Source organism: Micromesistius poutassou, assembly GCF_964030765.1.
Source record: "Micromesistius poutassou genome assembly, chromosome: 21".
Classification (NCBI taxonomy): Eukaryota; Metazoa; Chordata; class Actinopteri; order Gadiformes; family Gadidae; genus Micromesistius; species Micromesistius poutassou.
The window spans coordinates 1,735,720-1,756,537 of record NC_140291.1 but is presented as its reverse complement, the minus strand read 5'-3'; the positions used below and the strand labels follow the sequence as shown (position 1 = coordinate 1,756,537).

Below are 20,818 nucleotides of genomic sequence, written 5' to 3'. Positions count from 1 at the left end.
ATTGACAACCTCAATACATTTCTAAGTATTAAAATATAAAGACATGAGCACATTTCCCCCAATAAACAGCAGCAATATAAATTAACCAGGCAGAACTACAGACAGGCCCCTGGCGTCGGCCCAGCGTTGAGGAAACCGGGTTTCACTTCTGCAATCAGGCAGGAGCTTTGTTACATCGATTCCTGTGGTTCTTTTCACAAGTTTTTGCTTTTAGAGAAATAGAAATCGATGCCTCTGTCTTTGTGTTGCTTGGGCGTGTGAGAGGGGCCCTTCTTTCCTCTCGCTGAAGGACCAGAGTCACTCTGAAAAAAAGACAATAAAAAGGGACACGTTTCAACTGGTGAGCAGCCAACTTCCCTCCTGAAAAAGGGGACACTGAAAAAGTGTCCATTGTTTCATCATGACTCAACACATGCCCTCACTCTGAGCTCACTTCCCCTCACCTGGCACCTGCCGGCCCTCCCGCCCGTATGTCTGCTCCACTCCGGGGCCACGACCACGGGGTGGGGGTAGCTGGCCCCCAGCGTGACCCGGGCACGGCCCAGGACCGAGGGCCCCAGGGCCCACGGGGCGTGCACCTCCCCTCCCCCGAGCCCCTGCAGCTCAGGGACCCACCGTCGCACATAGTCCCCCTGAGAGAGAGAGAGAGAGAGAGTGTGAGAGTGAGAGAGAGAGAGAGAGAGAGAGACCATCTAGTTCTAGAAATCAAGTGATGAGTAGAAAGATACATGAATGAAGTACATAAAAACCAACGTGTTCCCTGAATATTATATTTCTTATATGAGAGGAGGGAAGGAGGGGATGATCTCTGTTCCGTGTTTCCCCTTCAGAGTTCCTCATCCTCTGTGTGTGCCCATGGCCCCTGGAGGGGTCCTCATCCTCTGTGTGTGCCCATGGCCCCTGGAGGGGTCCTCATCCTCTGTGTGTGCCCATGGCCCCTGGAGGGGGCCCCTGAACGCCATGTAAACTAACGTGATGAAGGCTTTACACATGAAGTACTCACTAAATTGACATCCTGCATATTGGATAATGGATAATGGATTAGGGTTGAGTGATGTCCCCTAAATTGGCAGTTGACGATGTTTACAGTAAAAAATAATAATAATCACGATGGACGATGACATTGTCGTCGTCATCGGGGGGTTAGTTACGTTATTTTACTAACCTAACTAATTACTCATCCAGGCTTTTGCACGTAGGGGAAAAAAAAAAAAAAGTCACTTCCTTGAAACATTGGCATTGGTTGTTAAAAAAGGGTACTGCTACTTTTCCTGTATATGGCAATTTTGGGGATTTAGACCTGATGAGGGTGGACACTGGACAGCCAAGGGACACGACTGAAGTTGTGTGCAAGATCTGCTCATGTGATGTGTGATCCGCGCAAAAAAAAGGAGCAGACGACCGATCTACATGACCACTTGCGTGTGTGAGCCACGCAGAAGTTAATAGAAATGATAAACAAAATATCACAGTATAGAGCAGAGGATTGTGAACGTTTACAATGGCATGTCAATTTACAATAGGCAAATGTGTCGGCGTTGGCCGACTGACTTTTTAAATTAGGATATAGACGCTGCGCGCCTCCTCTTTGCAACGGAATTTGTTTAAAGGGATAGTTCAGGATTTTGGACATCGGGTCTCATTTCCAAGTGAGCCAGTCTGTTATTTATCATTGGAGACCGTTTTCAACACTTCTCATTCAGTCCTTCTAGTTGCAGAAATCGCTGGTGCTAGGCTAGCGCAAGTCGAGGGGAACTGCTAGCCTGCCAATAAAAACAGTTTTACCCACTCCCGAGGCAAACCAATTATAATGCCTAACTATCGATGTAAATGTCTGTGTTGATAGAATAGTGTTAGAAATAAACTTACCCTTGCATCGCATTGCATTTAGTTTATAATCCCTGTAGTTGGAAGCAAGCTACGGCAGCGGCGGACTGATATTACCTGGAGTGCGCTTCTCCGTTTACCTTCTGCTGTAGTGAATCGGTTGCTACACCGGAGCAAAGTGAAATTCCGCCGCTGCTGAGAAAGTAGTCCCCCAAAATGTAATGTGATCATTGCGATTCAAGGATAGTTTTATTTCTAATATTATTCTATCAACACAGACATGTACATCGATAGTCTTGGGCATTATAATTGGTTTGCATCGGGTGCACTGTGGAGTGGGTAAAACAGCGATTTCTGCAACTAGAAGGACAATGAAAAGTGTTGAAAACGGTCTCCAATGATAAATAACAGACTGGCTCACTTGGAAATGAGACCCGATGTCCAAAATCCTGAACTATCCCTTTAAGATATAAAACCATTTCATTTAACATACACAAACTAAAACATATTTTCGTTTTTAAATAAATATTTGTAAACGAAAATTCTTCGTTTTCCGCAGTGTGCCTCTCTGGGATTGAGCGGGTCTGCAGGATCGCACTCTGCACAACCCAGTCAGTAAAAAAGTGAACGTTCTCGGTCACGTACGACTTGTAGTCAACGCTGTCCAAGCATCGGTGGTGATGGCAACTTTCTCCGCTAGCGAGGCTGCTGCTTCGCTGTACATTTTCTCCAGCAGCACAGTCATAGTTTGGCGACATGGCACTGTGTAATCTGGCTCGAGAAATGCGATCAGATCGGGGAAGACTAACACGTCACGTCTCTGGCATAGGCTACCGTAATAAAAATAGCATGCATATGCACTAATTATATTCTCAATTAAATTTACAGAGCAATCCCTGCAAAGTCTTTAGGTTAACTATAGAAGAGACTAGGATTAGTGTGTCTGACTGACGGGGGCACGGGGGACCGGGGGGGGGGGGGTGCGCGATGGTGGCTCTCCATCGCTCAGCCATCACGATAGACGATCCATCGGCACAACCCTATAATGGTTATAACATTACATTTATTTTGAGAGCGCTATACACCCCCGCACTACACACTAGGGCTGCTAGATTATGGAAAAAAATCATAATCACGATTATTTTGGTCAATATTGAAATCTCAATTATTCAAACGATTATTTTTGAGTTTGAAAACATGATGCATTTATTCATAATTTCTCTCCAAAAAAAACCACTTTGTAAATGAGAACTTTGAAATTTCCCCTTAAAAATATGGTCAAATAGAAAATAAAGTCCAGATATGAATCCAGCTGTTCTGCAATTTCTATATATATATTTAAAAAAAATATATATATATATATATTTTTAAATCGTTTCAACTCGATTATATTAGTTTGGTGATCGTTTCACTCTGAAATCGAAATCGCGATCAAAATTAGATTAATCGCCCAGCCCTACTACACACACTACACATCCCCACCCTACACATCCCCACCCTACACAACCCCACCCTACACAACCCCACCCTACACCTCCCCACACTACACATCCCCACACTACACATCCCCACACTACACATCCCCACACTACACCTCCCCACACTACACACGCCCAGACGCTCTGTACCGAGGGCCTGGTGTCCTCGCCGAGGGCTCAACGGACCAGACACAACTTACGTCCGCGTCGTAGTCCAGCCCCTGCTTGATCATGTTGAACTTCCTGTTCTCTCTGGGATCGTTGCCCAGGCCTGCGCTGTACAGCCAGTTGCCATAGTTACTGCACACATCGTGATCCACCTGGTGGCGCGGAACACAGAACCACTGAACTCTGGATCGGTGGCTTGAGGCCGAAATCATCAGGAATCTTCATCCATTTGTTCGTGCTTTATATTTTGATGTATGGTGAGTAAGTATAAATCTATTTATTAAATCACGTTTTAAATCCATAAAACTACTTACAAGTAGATATTCAAACCACTCAGCGCCCATCCTCCAGTCCAGGCCCAGGTCCTTGGTGAGGAAGCTGGCCACGTTCTGGCGCCCTCTGTTGGACATGAAGCCCGTCATGGCCAGCTCCCTCATGTTGGCGTCTACGAAGGGTACGCCCGTCCGGCCCTCTGGGAACAGAGGAACGCACTATAAAACACACTCCAATATATCATATAATACATCAATGCAGTTCTATTTAGATATTACTATTTATATCCTAAAACACACTCATGATTTACTCATACATCCATTCACACAGAAACATTGAGGTAAAATAATAAAGTTTAAAAAATCCTCAGAAACCTTTCCATGCATTGTAAAGCGTCATATCCTTCTTCCACGGAACAGACTTGTCTTGGAGTCCTGGTCAGAAGACACGGTTAGGTTAGATTCTACTCACATATCATTCACAGAAATATGAGGAGGAATGAACTCATGAGCATACCGTTGAGCTGAAACAGTCTGTTTCCATACTTGACACCCACAAACTTGAAGTAATCCCTCCACAGCAGTTCAAATATGACCCTGTAGGAAAACAGATTTAACGTTACGGTTACGTGTGTGTGTGTGTGTGTGTGTGTGTGTGTGTGTGTGTGTGTGTGTGTGTGTGTGTGTGTGTGTGTGTGTGTGTGTGTGTGTGTGTGTGTTGGCATACATGGTTTAAAAGACCAATTTTTAGGTTTACTCACCAGCATTACAAGACCAATCGGGATATGGAACCAATTTTGATGGGCTCATAAACATAAAACTTTATTATGTTATAATTATTGAGCTATAATAATATAAGTTATTATCAATATATGTGTGATTACATAATGTCTTGTGTCATCAGTTAATATAGTTGTTCTACTGAAATAGCCCACTCCCTGCCTCTCTGACGTTCGCACATATTGGTCTCATAAAGCAGGATGGGTTTGTGAAACCAGGGCTTGTGTATTACGTCTGTGTTCGACAGCGACACCAGAGGCTGCAAGAGACATTGCAAGTTATACATTTTTGCGGGAAAACATACACAATGACCCGCCATTTTCGTGAACCGGATGTGCCAGGCGGGAATTTCCGCCGCGGGCTTGCAGTGGGCCTGGACCAGCCAGAAGCAGTGGGGACGCCCGGGACGGCAATAATACGAAGCGGAGCGGAGGAAAATGAATGTTTAAAAGTAAGACTTTCATATTTTACATTCTGCCGTAACGTTATACATATTTGACTGGCAGCCCCGACCGACTTAAATAAGCTTTAGTTTAATAATGTGTTCACGCTGGTTGTTAGCTAACGTTCTTTTTTTTATATATTTATATCCATGCTATACACGGTTAGAAAGCTTAGGGTACCCCGATTATTTCAAGACCATTCACGAATTACATGGTTGCTCATAGCTGTAATGTATCTGTGGCCTCAGTCACATTCCACAAAATAATTAAATGTGCACAGTCAGCATAAACATGCATTAATGTATGTCTACTGAAATGGAGGCTCCTATTTTTAAATTCCCCCATTGCCATGGTGAATCACTGTATCTGAGCTCCATAGATGATGGCTTTTTTGCGGGTGCTTAACATACTCAGGGTTAATAATTCAGACTAATTCAGATCAGCTTCCCTGGAACCAGATACTCAGATTTCAGGGTTCAACTGAGACTCTAGACAGATTTTGTTGAACTTCCTGATGGAAGCTGGATGCTAACTTCAGCATCATCTAGCTTAAGCTGCGTCGGTGCCTGGCATAATACCTTTGCTAAAAATGAGTTCAAATAATGCTGTGTATTTGTAATAGGGGTGTGAACGGTTACAAAAAATTGTAAACGGTTACACAACCCCTTTTTTTTCGTGTACACGGTTAACCGTTTTTTTTTTTTTTGTTGTTGTTTAAGTGGACCGCAGTCGCGCTATTGAGAATGAGGAGTCACGTGATTTTTGGGAAGGGGAGGGGAGGGGTTTGAGCCCGTCCGCCATGATGGCATCCACGGCTATCGGTTGCCAGGGGCAACGTTGTCAGAGCGGCATAGAGACATGAGGAAATACGCAACATAGAGACGCAGGAGACATTACGAGATAGAAATAAATGGAGAAGAATAAGGCGAAGGAAAAGGGTCCTAGTGAAAATGCAGAGAACACAAGAAGACATTAGAAACCATTATAGTCAATGTAGCTATTGCTATTCCACTGGATACGGCAGCGGCACAGAACCAAACCGGCACTACTTTGTTTTAAGTTGCCGGTTCGCAGCCGTGTCTCACAACACTTGCACAGCCATTCAGTTTATGATCTTTATTCATTAATTGCGCCGCGGCCGAACTGACGCGGATCTTCTCTGATATTATGTAAGCATAAGCACCGCGGAAACCACTGCCGTCAAAAGACGCTGATCCATCTTCTCTGTTGACGAGTCGCTCTAGTTCCACCTCCACGGCCCTGCAGCGGGCGATTAGCGGACAAGATTGTCCGTGTGTGGTGTTCCGTCTTGTGTTCGAATCTCATGTATTTGTATTTACGATCGGAGAGCAAGAAATGGGCTGAGATTCTCTTTATGTGTGTGGTGTACATCCGACTCAAAAATCACATAAGATTAAAAAATCTTGTAGTGTGGGACAACTGCGTTGTCCATTTAGGGAACCTGACAAACTGTAACCCACATTGAAGCAGTTTTTAACGCAGCAGTTATTTCCAGGCATTGTTAAAACAGTACAGAATTTCAACAACCTCCTCTGCTAGCAGCTACCGTGTCAACAATAACGCAAAGCTCAGCTGCACTCGGAGGGGCGTACCTTCCAACATGGCGGAAAGGGGGGGGGGAGTGAAACTTACGTGTTACATGACGTAATGCACGGTGGTCAATTACCCAACATTTATCACGTGCATTTCTTAGCGCATTAACGTTGTCAAAGTGGAACATTTGTAGCTTTATTAATCATTAAATAAATAGTACATGTTAATTTTGATTTTGATATATTTTTTTTTTTTTCGGTTTTCGTTTACTGATTTTTCCTAAACGGTTATGATTTACTAACCGGTTACACGTGTACACGTGTACCCGATCACACCCCTAATTTGTAAGGACTGAATTGACATGATATTTTGCAGTGAGGCGAGGCAGCAGACTGAATCCCATGCATGATGCAAAACACCACGTGAGATTGAAGGAGGACAAAGCAGCATGTGTCTGCAAATACATTGGCCCCACCAAAGGTAAGTTTTTGCTTTAAAGGGATAGTTCAACATTTTGGCAAATTGGCCCATTGCCATAATCGCTATAGTCATAGCAGTAGGTTCGTTACCTTTAATTGTCGGTATAAGCTATTTTTTAGAACGGCGGAGCAGAGCCTTGAGCTGCTCAGAGCTACGCTACGGAGGCTAGTAGGATTCCTTGGTTTCCCTCATCAAATATACAATCCAACAACTCCACAACGCTCTGGTGGACAAGTTGTGACCTGCACATTCACCACGCTATGAGATAATAACACAACGCTACCACACAGAGTTGTTTTAGAGGGAAATACATGTAAAACCGCTGATGCACGTTGCCTTCAGGGGCAGGTTTTCAGCAACAGTCTCTGTATTTCCCTCTAAAACAACTCTGTGTGGTAGCGTAGGAGCGGCGCTCTGATCACGGGAGCACAGAAAAGAGAAACAAACTATGCAGGATATTTACCTTCAGTTTCACTTTAACCGTCGTTAAACAGCTTCGGACAAATTGTGGTGTTCAGGCATGTGATTTTTCCGAAAATCCGCATTTTTAGACATGAAAATGCGGCCCTCGTAAATCATGCAAATCCGCTTTTTTTCTGAGGGGGGGGTGGGACCGGCGGACGGCCATTATCCACCATTTAACCCACACAGCCATAGGTGTTGATATTGACCCGACCATAGAGCAGTAAAGAAACAAGAAGACGTAGCGGCGGTAGTTTTTATTTTTTTGTTAGTTTGTTTTCTTTGCCGTGGTAGTGTTTGTTGGGGCGGCGTGGTGCTGCACGTGACGCGCTGACGTTAGTGTGTTTACATTTATGATGAGCATTAATTCTCTGTCCGAACCCATTTTAAAAAAAAAGCCCGGGTTGGACCGTCCATGCGCCCTTATTAGAGCCCAAAACAACAGTCCAGAGAGCCGAGGGACAGAGAGAGACAGCGCAGTCCATAACGGTTCCTACTTTACTAGAAATTCTACATGACGGTACTACCGTGGATTACTACTACCGGTGCCAGTTTCCGCTACATAGCGGCCGCCTCTCCTCTCCTCTCCTCCCGGCTTCTCACTGCACGCACTCCCTTGTAAACAAAACCCACATGCACCCACTGCAACCTAACTACACAGCTGCTGAATGATTGGCTGTTTCCCTGTTACTGGTGATGTCCGGGGATATGATAGGCTGTTTCCGCACGCTGGGTCCGCCCGTCTGTTATCTGATTGGCTGTTCGTGTGTTCATGCCGGCAAGAACCAAGAACGGACTCTATGAAGACAGCTGAGACAGCTCCGCTTCCATAGAAATTTGCTTCAAAACAAACAACGAGCTAAAGTTCGGTCTCGCCTAGACGCGCGCATGGCTTACAGTCAAACATGAGACAACACACTCACCACGGCAGAAGCACCGGGCGCGAGCGACTTGTCTGCTGCGGCGTCGTCAGTGGCACTTAATTAATTTAGCTCTGTTTATTTTCTCATTGGCTAATATCAGGCTATATGCTCCGTGTACAGGCTGAGGAATAAAGCGTTAAAGGATGTCCAAGTATAAATCACCTAGAAAATGCATAAAAATATAGTTTTCACAGGGAATCAGTTCCTGTTCATTGTATTTTGTCCTCTGGTTTATTATGAAGAAGCATTATTGTCAAATAGATTTTTAGACAGTGGATTTGTTTTTATCCTAAGTTGATTATTTATATTTGTTAAACATAAGTTAATGTGCAAGAGACTGAATGGTTATTTATTTTCAACCATATAAATTCTAACTTCATTTATTTGTTTTTTATTGCTTATTTATAAATATTTGTTTCAGTCTAATTCCTACTTCACCAGTATTATGTTTATCATGCACCAAACAACATAAGTAATTAATAAGTATTTATAACTTGTAAAAATACATTGCAGTTCATAAAAATAATAATAAAAAAAGGTTGCAGTATCGTGATATTACCCGGAACCGTGATACTTTGTCTGGTATAGTACCGTGGTTACTCATTTTGGTATCGTGACAACTCTAGTATGGTGTGTGTGTGTTTTGTGTTTGCATAATCATGGTGTGTAAGGCCAGTGTTTGGCATATGAGGACAACAGTGAGAACCAATACTTTAGTGCAAATACTTGTGTGTGTTTGTGTGTGGCCCAGTAATGGTTTATAAGGACAGAGTAGCACATACAAGGTCATACAGTAAAATATAGTATGTCACATCAAACTTTTGCATGAATTTAAATATTGGGCCTAGTTTATGACAAAAGCAGTTATAGGATCACATTTCACAAGGTTTTCATCAAGTTATACCTTTTCTCACTGAGGACAAACAGTAAATATTGTGAATCTCTCCTGTAATGTTGAGATAGTATTTGATGAGTGAGTTAGCAGATCTGATTAATTTCATCTTTTTTCCTAATGATTGACATTGTTCTTCAACCATAATTTCAAGTCTTCATCTAATAATTTCACTTTTTTTATAACATCAATTCTGGACAATGAGCATTTAGCCTAACATTTAAAAAAAGAATAATTCAATGTTTTTGTTTGTTTGTTGTAATCAATTTTGGTCAGTGTTTAATCTGTTAGTTGGTTTGAGTCAATTTTCAGGTGAGTTTTGATCAGTTTTTGGTAGTTTTTGGTCCGTTTTGGTCCGTCTTCAATCATTTGGTCAGTGTTTGGTCAGTTGTGGTCAGGTTTTGCACACAACAGCCATGTCTCCCAAAGTCTAAGTCAAAGAGGTTTGTCAGTACACTGTCAGTGTAGATTCAAACACAGGAAGTGCTTTAAAATGACCTGAAACAATGTTAACTTATTGCTTCTGTATATGACTCAGATTCAGTATGGTGTGTGTGTGTTTTGTGTTTGCATAATCATGGTGTGTAAGGCCAGTGTTTGGCATATGAGGACAACAGTGAGAACCAATACTTTAGTGCAAAGACTTGTGTGTGTTTGTGTGTGGCCCAGTAATGGTTTATAAGGACAGAGTAGCACATACAAGGTCATACAGTAAAATATAGTATGTCACATCAAACTTTTGCATGAATTTAAATATTGGGCCTAGTTTATGACAAAAGCAGTTATAGGATCACATTTCACAAGGTTTTCATCAAGTTATACCTTTTCTCACTGAGGACAAACAGTAAATATTGTGAATCTCTCCTGTAATGTTGAGATAGTATTTGATGAGTGAGTTAGCAGATCTGATTCATTTCATCTTTTTTCCTCATGATTGACATTGTTCTTCAACCATAATTTCAAGTCTTCATCTAATAATTTCACTTTTTTTATAACATCAATTCTGGACAATGAGCATTTAACATTTAAAAAAAGAATAATTCAATGTTTTTGTTTGTTTGTTGTAATCAATTTTGGTCAGTGTTTAATCTGTTAGTTGGTTTGAGTCAATTTTCAGGTGAGTTTTGATCAGTTTTTGGTAGTTTTTGGTCCGTTTTGGTCCGTCTTCAATCAGTTGGTCAGTGTTTGGTCAGTTGTGGTCAGGTTTTGCACACAACAGCCATGTCTCCCAAAGTCTAAGTCAAAGAGGTTTGTCAGTACACTGTCAGTGTAGATTCAAACACAGGAAGTGCTTTAAAATGACCTGAAACAATGTTAACTTATTGCTTCTGTATATGACTCAGATTCAGTATGGTGTGTGTGTGTTTTGTGTTTGCATAATCATGGTGTGTAAGGCCAGTGTTTGGCATATGAGGACAACAGTGAGAACCAATACTTTAGTGCAAAGACTTGTGTGTGTTTGTGTGTGGCCCAGTAATGGTTTATAAGGACAGAGTAGCACATACAAGGTCATACAGTAAAATATAGTATGTCACATCAAACTTTTGCATGAATTTAAATATTGGGCCTAGTTTATGACAAAAGCAGTTATAGGATCACATTTCACAAGGTTTTCATCAAGTTATACCTTTTCTCACTGAGGACAAACAGTAAATATTGTGAATCTCCTGTAATGTTGAGATAGTATTTGATGAGTGAGTTAGCAGATCTGATTAATTTCATCTTTTTTCCTCATGATTGACATTGTTCTTCAACCATAATTTCAAGTCTTCATCTAATAATTTCACTTTTTTTATAACATCAATTCTGGACAATGAGCATTTAACATTTAAAAAAAGAATAATTCAATGTTTTTGTTTGTTTGTTGTAATCAATTTTGGTCAGTGTTTAATCTGTTAGTTGGTTTGAGTCAATTTTCAGGTGAGTTTTGATCAGTTTTTGGTAGTTTTTGGTCCGTTTTGGTCTGTCTTCAATCAGTTGGTCAGTGTTTGGTCAGTTGTGGTCAGGTTTTGCACACAACAGCCATGTCTCCCAAAGTCTAAGGCAAAGAGGTTTGTCAGTACACTGTCAGTGTAGATTCAAACACAGGAAGTGCTTTAAAATGACCTGAAACAATGTTAACTTATTGCTTCTGTATATGACTATAATTCAGTATGGTGTGTGTGTGTTTTGTGTTTGCATAATCATGGTGTGTAAGGCCAGTGTTTGGCATATGAGGACAACAGTGAGAACCAATACTTTAGTGCAAAGACTTGTGTGTGTTTGTGTGTGGCCCAGTAATGGTTTATAAGGACAGAGTAGCACATACAAGGTCATACAGTAAAATATAGTATGTCACATCAAACTTTTGCATGAATTTAAATATTGGGCCTAGTTTATGACAAAAGCAGTTATAGGATCACATTTCACAAGGTTTTCATCAAGTTATACCTTTTCTCACTGAGGACAAACAGTAAATATTGTGAATCTCCTGTAATGTTGAGATAGTATTTGATGAGTGAGTTAGCAGATCTGATTAATTTCATCTTTTTTCCTCATGATTGACATTGTTCTTCAACCATAATTTCAAGTCTTCATCTAATAATTTCACTTTTTTTATAACATCAATTCTGGACAATGAGCATTTAACATTTAAAAAAAGAATAATTCAATGTTTTTGTTTGTTTGTTGTAATCAATTTTGGTCAGTGTTTAATCTGTTAGTTGGTTTGAGTCAATTTTCAGGTGAGTTTTGATCAGTTTTTGGTAGTTTTTGGTCCGTTTTGGTCCGTCTTCAATCATTTGGTCAGTGTTTGGTCAGTTGTGGTCAGGTTTTGCACACAACAGCCATGTCTCCCAAAGTCTAAGTCAAAGAGGTTTGTCAGTACACTGTCAGTGTAGATTCAAACACAGGAAGTGCTTTAAAATGACCTGAAACAATGTTAACTTATTGCTTCTGTATATGACTCAGATTCAGTATGGTGTGTGTGTGTTTTGTGTTTGCATAATCATGGTGTGTAAGGCCAGTGTTTGGCATATGAGGACAACAGTGAGAACCAATACTTTAGTGCAAAGACTTGTGTGTGTTTGTGTGTGGCCCAGTAATGGTTTATAAGGACAGAGTAGCACATACAAGGTCATACAGTAAAATATAGTATGTCACATCAAACTTTTGCATGAATTTAAATATTGGGCCTAGTTTATGACAAAAGCAGTTATAGGATCACATTTCACAAGGTTTTCATCAAGTTATACCTTTTCTCACTGAGGACAAACAGTAAATATTGTGAATCTCTCCTGTAATGTTGAGATAGTATTTGATGAGTGAGTTAGCAGATCTGATTCATTTCATCTTTTTTCCTCATGATTGACATTGTTCTTCAACCATAATTTCAAGTCTTCATCTAATAATTTCACTTTTTTTATAACATCAATTCTGGACAATGAGCATTTAACATTTAAAAAAAGAATAATTCAATGTTTTTGTTTGTTTGTTGTAATCAATTTTGGTCAGTGTTTAATCTGTTAGTTGGTTTGAGTCAATTTTCAGGTGAGTTTTGATCAGTTTTTGGTAGTTTTTGGTCCGTTTTGGTCCGTCTTCAATCAGTTGGTCAGTGTTTGGTCAGTTGTGGTCAGGTTTTGCACACAACAGCCATGTCTCCCAAAGTCTAAGTCAAAGAGGTTTGTCAGTACACTGTCAGTGTAGATTCAAACACAGGAAGTGCTTTAAAATGACCTGAAACAATGTTAACTTATTGCTTCTGTATATGACTCAGATTCAGTATGGTGTGTGTGTGTTTTGTGTTTGCATAGTCATGGTGTGTAAGGCCAGTGTTTGGCATATGAGGACAACAGTGAGAACCAATACTTTAGTGCAAAGACTTGTGTGTGTTTGTGTGTGGCCCAGTAATGGTTTATAAGGACAGAGTAGCACATACAAGGTCATACAGTAAAATATAGTATGTCACATCAAACTTTTGCATGATTTTAAATATTGCTTTGACAAAAGATGAGATTTTCCAGGAGTACAAATGGTAAATATTGCAAATCTGTCCACTAATGTTGAAATCTCAACATTTGATGAGTGAGTTAGCAGATCTGATGGGTTTCATGTTTTCCTCATGATTGACATTTTTTAAATCATAATTTCAACTTTTCTTCTTGCAACTACTTTTTTATTACACTTGTTTCCATTAACTGTTATTCATTTTTTGATAGGACGAGGTGTGTTTGCATCTGAGCCAATTCCAAAAGGCTCTTTCATCCTGGAGTACAGGGGAGTTCTGAAGAATAATGTAGCACCGAATGAGTATACATATTTCTTCAAACATAAGGGAGCAGATCATTGGTGAGTAGTCTGAATTGCAGGATGTTATTCTTGACCTAAAGCCAAACCACACGCAAAAAAATTCTTGGAATTGAAATTCTTGCAAATCATGTTCTAGCGTCTGCACCACAATTTTGTTTAAGTCTGTGTAAAGTTAGAATAGATATGTGTTCTCAGATTGATGGTTTTTTGCTTTTCCACTAGCACTCGAGCGCAACGTTCGGCGCGAGAATCAAACCCGCTAACTTTAAAAACACACCGGCAGCAGCGACCACTGATCTGTACTGAGACTGCTGTTATTCTGTCACCTGAGTTAAATGATGCTGCGGAAAAAGACGCTGTGGTCCGTCATTGAGGTGCAGACGAGGTGCAAAGAGTAGATACTGAGCAAGATAGTTATCTGTAGTTTACCCTACTCGCGAGTACCCGACCCAGTGCAGGACTCTGCTGTGCAGGTGGATACATGTGGTGGTGGTGTATTTGCAACAATTTAAAAAAAAAAAAGAAAAAAAGAATGAGTAATTTGAAGGAGCGGCGGCTAGGATTCAGGAATGGCGGGCTGCCACTGCTAAATGAATGTAGAGGAAACGTTGATGTGGTAGTAACTACCCTGCCAAATTTGAATGTTTGAAAATTTTGTGTTTTAGGAATTAGGTTTTAAAATCATGACAAAATCAAGCAGTTCTCTCAGCTGTGGAAGCTGTGTGTATCCGCTGCAGGCTTTAAGCCCCGTCCACCTGCAAAGCTTCGTCAAATTAGGAGTTTAGAGTTTAGTTGAGTGAGGAGTGACCCAGCCTGGGGTGAGATCAGCTCTTGCAGCCTCTGTCTGAGAAGCCAGAGGAGCTCTTCATTAACTAGATCTTCATTGTCTGAATCTGTTCAAAGAGGTTCTTTGGCCTAAATGCTGTTATATTTTTATTTTCTTTTAGAGCTATATTTTTAGAAACTGTGATTGTGATTTTTTTTTGCCATGTCGCCCACCACTTTTTCCAATCAAATCTCAGATTTCACTTTACATTGTTGTTTACCTTTTTAATAATTGATTCTTGTAACCCTTGCAGCATTGATGCATCAAATGAAGATGGAACACTTGGCAGACTCATAAATGATGCTGAAGCGCCGAATGCAAAAATGAAACAAATAGAGGTGGATGGTAAACCCGCTCTCTGTTTGTTTGCCATTGAGGACATTGAGGAAGAGCAAGAAATAACCTATGACTATGGAGGAGAAAACCTTCCATGGCGTTTTTTCCAAAGGCAACAAATTGCCAAGGTAGAGTACATTTGATGAATTTAACATATATTTTTTAAATAATGTATGTGAGAAGAAGACCTGTAACACCTGCCAATGTAATAATGTCCACAAACGTAATAAATCATAAATGTAATAAAAATCTGCAGCTTTAAATGTAATAATCCCATGAACGTAATACATTTTCCACAAACGTAATAGCCGCTGACTACTACAAAAATGACATGCGATTTCCCACAAATGTAATAACTATTACGTTTGCAGAGATTTATTGCATTTGTGGGGAAGTGAAAATCTTTCGATTGTAATAACTTCCCACAAATGTAATAACGCAATGAATAATGTCGTTGTGGTTGTTGTTGTTTGTTTGTTGACTATATAGGATCTTAGGTGGCAGCAATCACTTCAGGGTGTCGGGTCAGGACACTGGTAATCACCCCCCATCCCCCCACTCCCTTTTTGTTCTTGTCTATTTAAACTAGGTGTTGTGTTATAACAAGCAAGCAATTAACTGGTTTTACTATACAACCTCAGTTGGGTTTGTCTGTGGTCCTAAACAGTTAAAGTGAGTTCGACACTGTTTTGTTTTGCTTTTCACATTCCTCATCTGTATTTTGTGCACTTGGATTTCTAATAAAAATCCCTATTAAGAAATCTTGGTTAAGTAAAGGATAATGTATAGTTCGGAGGTTGTTATGGAGAAATAAACCCCGACAGGTTGTATGGAACATACATTATCCCGCTTAGAACACGGCCTACAACTAAATCATTCAATAATAACACAAAAATAATAATAAAAAGAGATTTTATTCATGTAAAATTAGACCGTTGCTAGGGACGCCGCTCTGATCAGTGCAGCACAGAAAAGAGAAAGTATGCAGGATATTTACCTTGTGTTTCATTTTCGCACCGCGACTCCGCAACACAAACGCACCCCGCACCCCTTAACCTCTTGTTTATGACAGATATGACTACACAAAATACATCGTAACGTGTATGGTAATCCATCGATCCACTGATTTGATTATCAAAGGCTTCAAATGCACGAACGGGAGGAGGCTCAGCAAAACAGTGGCCGTGACCGGACATGCAGAGTTGACCGTTGCTATGGAGTCCCTAGCAACGGTCCGCTCAGCGGTGTCTATCGTCCGCTCAGCGGTGGTCTATCGAGAAATTAACACCGCAGAATATTGGTGATTGACCAATCAGGATTGAGTATTCAAGAGAGTCGTGTTCTAATTGCTTATAATTGCCTCTAGTAGGTGTATAGGCAAAAAAACAACAACCACAACAACATTATTCATTGCGTTATTACATTTGTGGGAAGTTATTACAATCGAAAGTTGAAGATTTTCACTTCCCCACAAACGCAATAAATCTCTGCAAACGTAATAGTTATTACATTTGTGGGAAATTGCGTGTCATTTTTGTAGTAGTCAGCAGCTATTACGTTTGTGGAAAATGTATTACGTTTGTGGAATTATTATATTAAAAGCTGCAGATTTATATTACATTTATGGTTTATTATGTTTGTGGACATTATTACATTGGCAGGTGTTAACAAGACCTCAGCATTGCATACGATCTTTCTCTGTTTCCTCTCTGTCCTTTCTGTCCCCTCTCCGTCTCCTCGCTCTATCCTCTTTGTTTCCTCTCTCTGATAGGGATGTAATGTTTTCTTGCGGGCTGGATATAATCGAAATGCAGGGCAGAAGTTTAATATGTATCCTCAATGTCAAATTCAGTATTTCAGCAGCAGATGTTCTACATAAAAATGACTCTCCCATGTCTCCCTCTTTCATTCTCCTCTGTTTCTCCTCTTTTGCCTCTCCATCAGCCTAGTGCTCCAACTACAGTTGAGAAACCTGTCCTCCACACACCAGTTGTCTCTCCATCTCCAGGCCACACACCAGTCATCTCTTCCACAGTGCTCCCTGAAGAGGTTTGTCAGTATGTTTGTTGGTGTTAGGGCTGTCAAAATTGCTTGAAATGACGTTTGAATATTCGCTCTAATAAAATAGCGAATATTTGAACCATTCAAATCAATTACCCCCATATCAATCTACCCCTTTTTTGCCGTCAGGTCTGACGTATTTCCAAACCATTCTCTCTGCTGCCGAGTTGGGCTCTGAACTTTCTGCCAATTCGTGTTTCTCTCTGCCATCTGCTACAGTTTTTTATCGTGTCTCAGTTTCACTTAAAGCAGTGAGTGTAGCTGTGCAAATGCAACTCCTATGACGGGTCAGTGCGCCCACTCGCAAAGCAGCCGCTGATGTTTTTTTTTTCCACATTCGAATATTAATTTTCACATTCAAACCCCCTTTTTTTTTATATTCGAATTTAGAATATTTGTGGATAGCCACAAAATGATGCTCACTTTCTGCCTCTGTACATGACTGACTTGGTATGGTTTCATAACCCTTGCATGTTTTGTGTGGTTATTCATGGTGTTTGGGCCAGTTTGCCACAGTAGCATTAGACCTGAAAGTACTTTGATGTCACAGGATACCCATGATATTCCGGTTATGGCTCTGATACCATTGTTTGTTTAATTGTGGCTTTGTTTTATTTCTCCACATGGGAAAAATGGTTGGATCACAGCAGCAAGCCAAGAGGCCGGGCATTGGCAATAATGGTAAGAAATCTTGATGTAAAATATAATAAAGGAAGGATATACCAGGCAAAACTTTATTATAAGGCAAGGCAGGCAATTTTATTTGTATTTTATTTCTTCCAATGGAAGGACCAATGTAGCCCAGCTGGGCACTCACCTGACTAGCTGAGGAAGCCGCCCTACTTACTACTACTGTTTTTCATGATGCTTAATGCAGCGGTGCTGCCTCAGGACAGGCCTGTTATCCCCCTGGGATATCGATTAATAACATTCAAATTGAACTAAAAGGTGACAACACTAACATACCAGAGGAAACGTAATAGTGCATAAATGTGGGGAAAATAGCCTTTTTTTTTGGTAAACCTGGTGATATGCTGATTCGACTGAGTTTGTGTCAGATCTAAGCTGCTCGTTATGTGCTTCTTTCCAGACTAATGTTTTGAGGTAGATTTGAGGTAAAATTGCAAGGCTAGGTGACAGGCCTCTAGAGGAAGTTATCTAAGTAAAAAATTAAAATCTGTATTCACACAGTAAATGTCAATGTGTGTTTCCTTTTAGAATGCAAGACACATCTGGTAGTAAAAGAGAAGTTCGGCTCAATGGAAAAATGCTCGGTTTGTCATGGGCCATTTTCCTCACTGATGTGGTGGGGGCTAAGATGTGAAGGTTTGTATAAAAATTCTTACATTTTGCATTTAGGGCTGGGACAAACGCATCCCAGTGTTGTAAATACGATGTAAATATGTCGACGCGTCCATGCGTCAGACCAAAACAGAAAATGGTGGCACCTTCAGTGTTTCCTCCAGGATTTTTTAAAAGAGTCTGACGTCACGTCTGCAGAACTGCATGGGAAATTCGGATCCAGAATTGCAGTACATTATGCAGCACACAGCCTGTTCAAGGCAATGGAGAGATACGTGGGTGGGCTCCTTCTTTTTGGTTTTGAACGCTTCATCACCGAATAGCATTAAAAAAAACTTAAATTGCATGTTTAATTTTTCACAAGTCCTGCTCCAAGTCCCTTTTAAGTAAAAAAAAAACAAACAATTTTGTAAAGCATTACAACATTGACACTAATGAGTATTTTGTTGTTTTAACAGTTTGCACCACTGTATGGCACACATACTGCTTTTACTCCAAAGTCCAAAGACAAAAGACTTCAGTAAGTAGTTATTTTGGTAACCCTTTACTGGAAGTAGTATCCATAAGATTTTCATGCCACCTTCACCTACATGAGCACTAAGAACTGGCATGGACAGAGGGGAGCATACGTCACTCCGACCGCCCAAAAGGCCGACGACTCATTTCTCCGACTACCCATTAATCCAAGTTATTCTACAGTGTTAAGGTTAGATTTAGGGTTGGGGTTTGGGTTAGGGCTACTTAAGTCGGAGAATGGGAGGTCGGAATAATGGACGCAAAAATAAAGCAATGTGGTCGGAGAAATGGGAAGTTGGAGAAATAAGTAGTCGGACAGACGCCATGCACCCATACACAGATATATATTGAAATGCTTTTCCAAAAGGAGGTTTAAAAGTGTTAGTTCAAATATAGTGGCATATATGTTAAATAGGGACTCTCCCAGACGCTTATACCTCTATTTTATTCTAAAATGTCGAACAAAGTAAATTTGAAATTGTATAAACTTTGAAAATTGAAAAACCTGAGCAGTCCACTACACCAAAAACGTAATGCACCATCAGCACCGACTTGGCATTATGTAGATATAGGAATAGGAATTACTTTATTGATCCCCAAGGGGAAATTCATTTGTCAATTAGCTCATCTACCATTTGCAAAATAATTAGTTATGTGTTAAATTATATTCAGTTATATTGTCTCGTATCATCAAATAAGTATTTTAGCTGCAGATGTTCCACTGTGTCATGTCTCCCTCTCACATTCTCCTCTGGTTGCCCCTTTTTTCCTCTCCATCAGCCTACGGCTCCAGCTACAGTGGAGAAACCTGTCCTCTGCACACCAGTCGCCTCTTCGTCTACAGGCCACTTCCCAGTCGCCTCTCTCTCTGCAGACCACTCCCCAGTCATCTCTCTGCCTACAGGCCACACTCGTGTCGTCTCTTCCACAGTGCTTTCTGAAGAGGTTTGTCAACACATTAGTCAGTATAGTTTCAAACACAGGAAGTGCTTCACGACGCAACAGCGACACTAGGGGTTGATTTAAGAACGGTTGTTTTTGATGTTCATGCAGATAGGGGACATGGATGTGTGCGTAAAAATTATGATAAATGATAGTCATGATGATTAATTTTATTTGTGTGCCTGATGTGCAGAGCACATGTTATTCCTCATATTTTGGTTATTTATTGTTCTTATTTTATTTTTTATCTCTATTTTATATTTCGCGCTAAGAGCTTCTTAACAAATCTGGGAAACGCGGCCAATGTCTGTTAACGCCGTTAATGGTGTTAACAGCCCAGCACTAGATGTAAAACTTTGTGGCATAATCAAGCACTATACCTCCATGCTCAGCACAGCTGCTGCTGCTACTCAAGAGGTAGGAGGAGAGATGCTAGCCTCCAGTCCATTTAGCTAGAGTCTAGATGTGGACTGTGGTCTGGAGATGAAAGTCATTTTCCAGCGGCCCTTACCATCTATTAAATGTCTTGTTAACACCTTTGTCTGCATATGCATTCACCTCTGTTGAAAGGCAGTGGTAAATTTATCAGTTGTTGGTCGTATTTTCGGCTAAAGTTTATAATCTATTTGATCACCACACAAGGATTTGGCTAATGTTATTTTAATGGATGTAAAATGATCGCCATCTTGGTGAATTTAATCTATGACAGGCAGCTTTGGAGGAGATATTAGAGATAAATATTGATAGAAATGAGTGTATTTGAAACTTCAGTTGACAAAAGGAACTAAATTTGAATGTAGCTACATTTTGAAATATCAGTCTGTTTGGTGCTGAATTAGTATGCTTTATTAGGATTGTAGTTGTAGCCTATGTAATAATGACAATAATAGTAATAATGGATAGCAATTAGCAATAGTTTTTTTTTAAATTAATATTAGTATAAGTAGTAGTAGTACGTGTCAGATAATTTTTGATGTCTCTCTGTCAGTCTCTCTCTTTCATTCTCCTCTGGTTCTCCCTTTTTTCCTCTCCATCAGCCTACGGCTCCAGCTACAGTGGAGAAACCCGTCCTCCGCACACCAGTCGCCTCTCCGTCTACAGGCCACTCCCCAGTCGCCTCTCCCTCTGCAGACCACTCTCCAGTCATCCCTCTGCCTACAGACCACACACGTGTCGTCTCTTCCACAGTGCTCCCTGAAGAGGTTTGTCAGTACACTAGTCGGTTTAGATTCAAACTCTGGAACATAACCTGAAACAATGCTCACTTTC

At 40.6% G+C, this 20,818-nt stretch overlaps 2 protein-coding genes across 2 annotated transcripts; one reads left to right on the top strand and one right to left on the bottom strand.

Annotated features, from left to right (window-relative positions):
* Positions 1-62: 62 nt before the first annotated feature.
* Positions 63-4,811, bottom strand: LOC311366741 (cryptochrome DASH-like; the record flags this gene model as incomplete). Its single annotated transcript, XM_084485534.1, has 7 exons — positions 63-302; positions 444-632; positions 3,506-3,625; positions 3,788-3,945; positions 4,121-4,180; positions 4,263-4,342; positions 4,705-4,811. The coding sequence occupies 7 exons, from the start codon at positions 4,809-4,811 to the stop codon at positions 195-197; spliced, it is 822 nt and encodes a 273-aa protein (XP_084341660.1). The 3' UTR covers positions 63-194.
* On the top strand, positions 4,469-20,802 carry LOC311366740 (uncharacterized protein; the record flags this gene model as incomplete). Its single annotated transcript, XM_084485533.1, has 10 exons — positions 4,469-4,976; positions 6,898-7,002; positions 13,476-13,605; positions 14,646-14,856; positions 16,673-16,777; positions 17,437-17,470; positions 18,008-18,115; positions 18,550-18,611; positions 19,388-19,552; positions 20,587-20,802. The coding sequence occupies exons 1-10, from the start codon at positions 4,967-4,969 to the stop codon at positions 20,800-20,802; spliced, it is 1,146 nt and encodes a 381-aa protein (XP_084341659.1). The 5' UTR covers positions 4,469-4,966.
* Between the last annotated feature and the right edge of the window lie 16 nt (positions 20,803-20,818).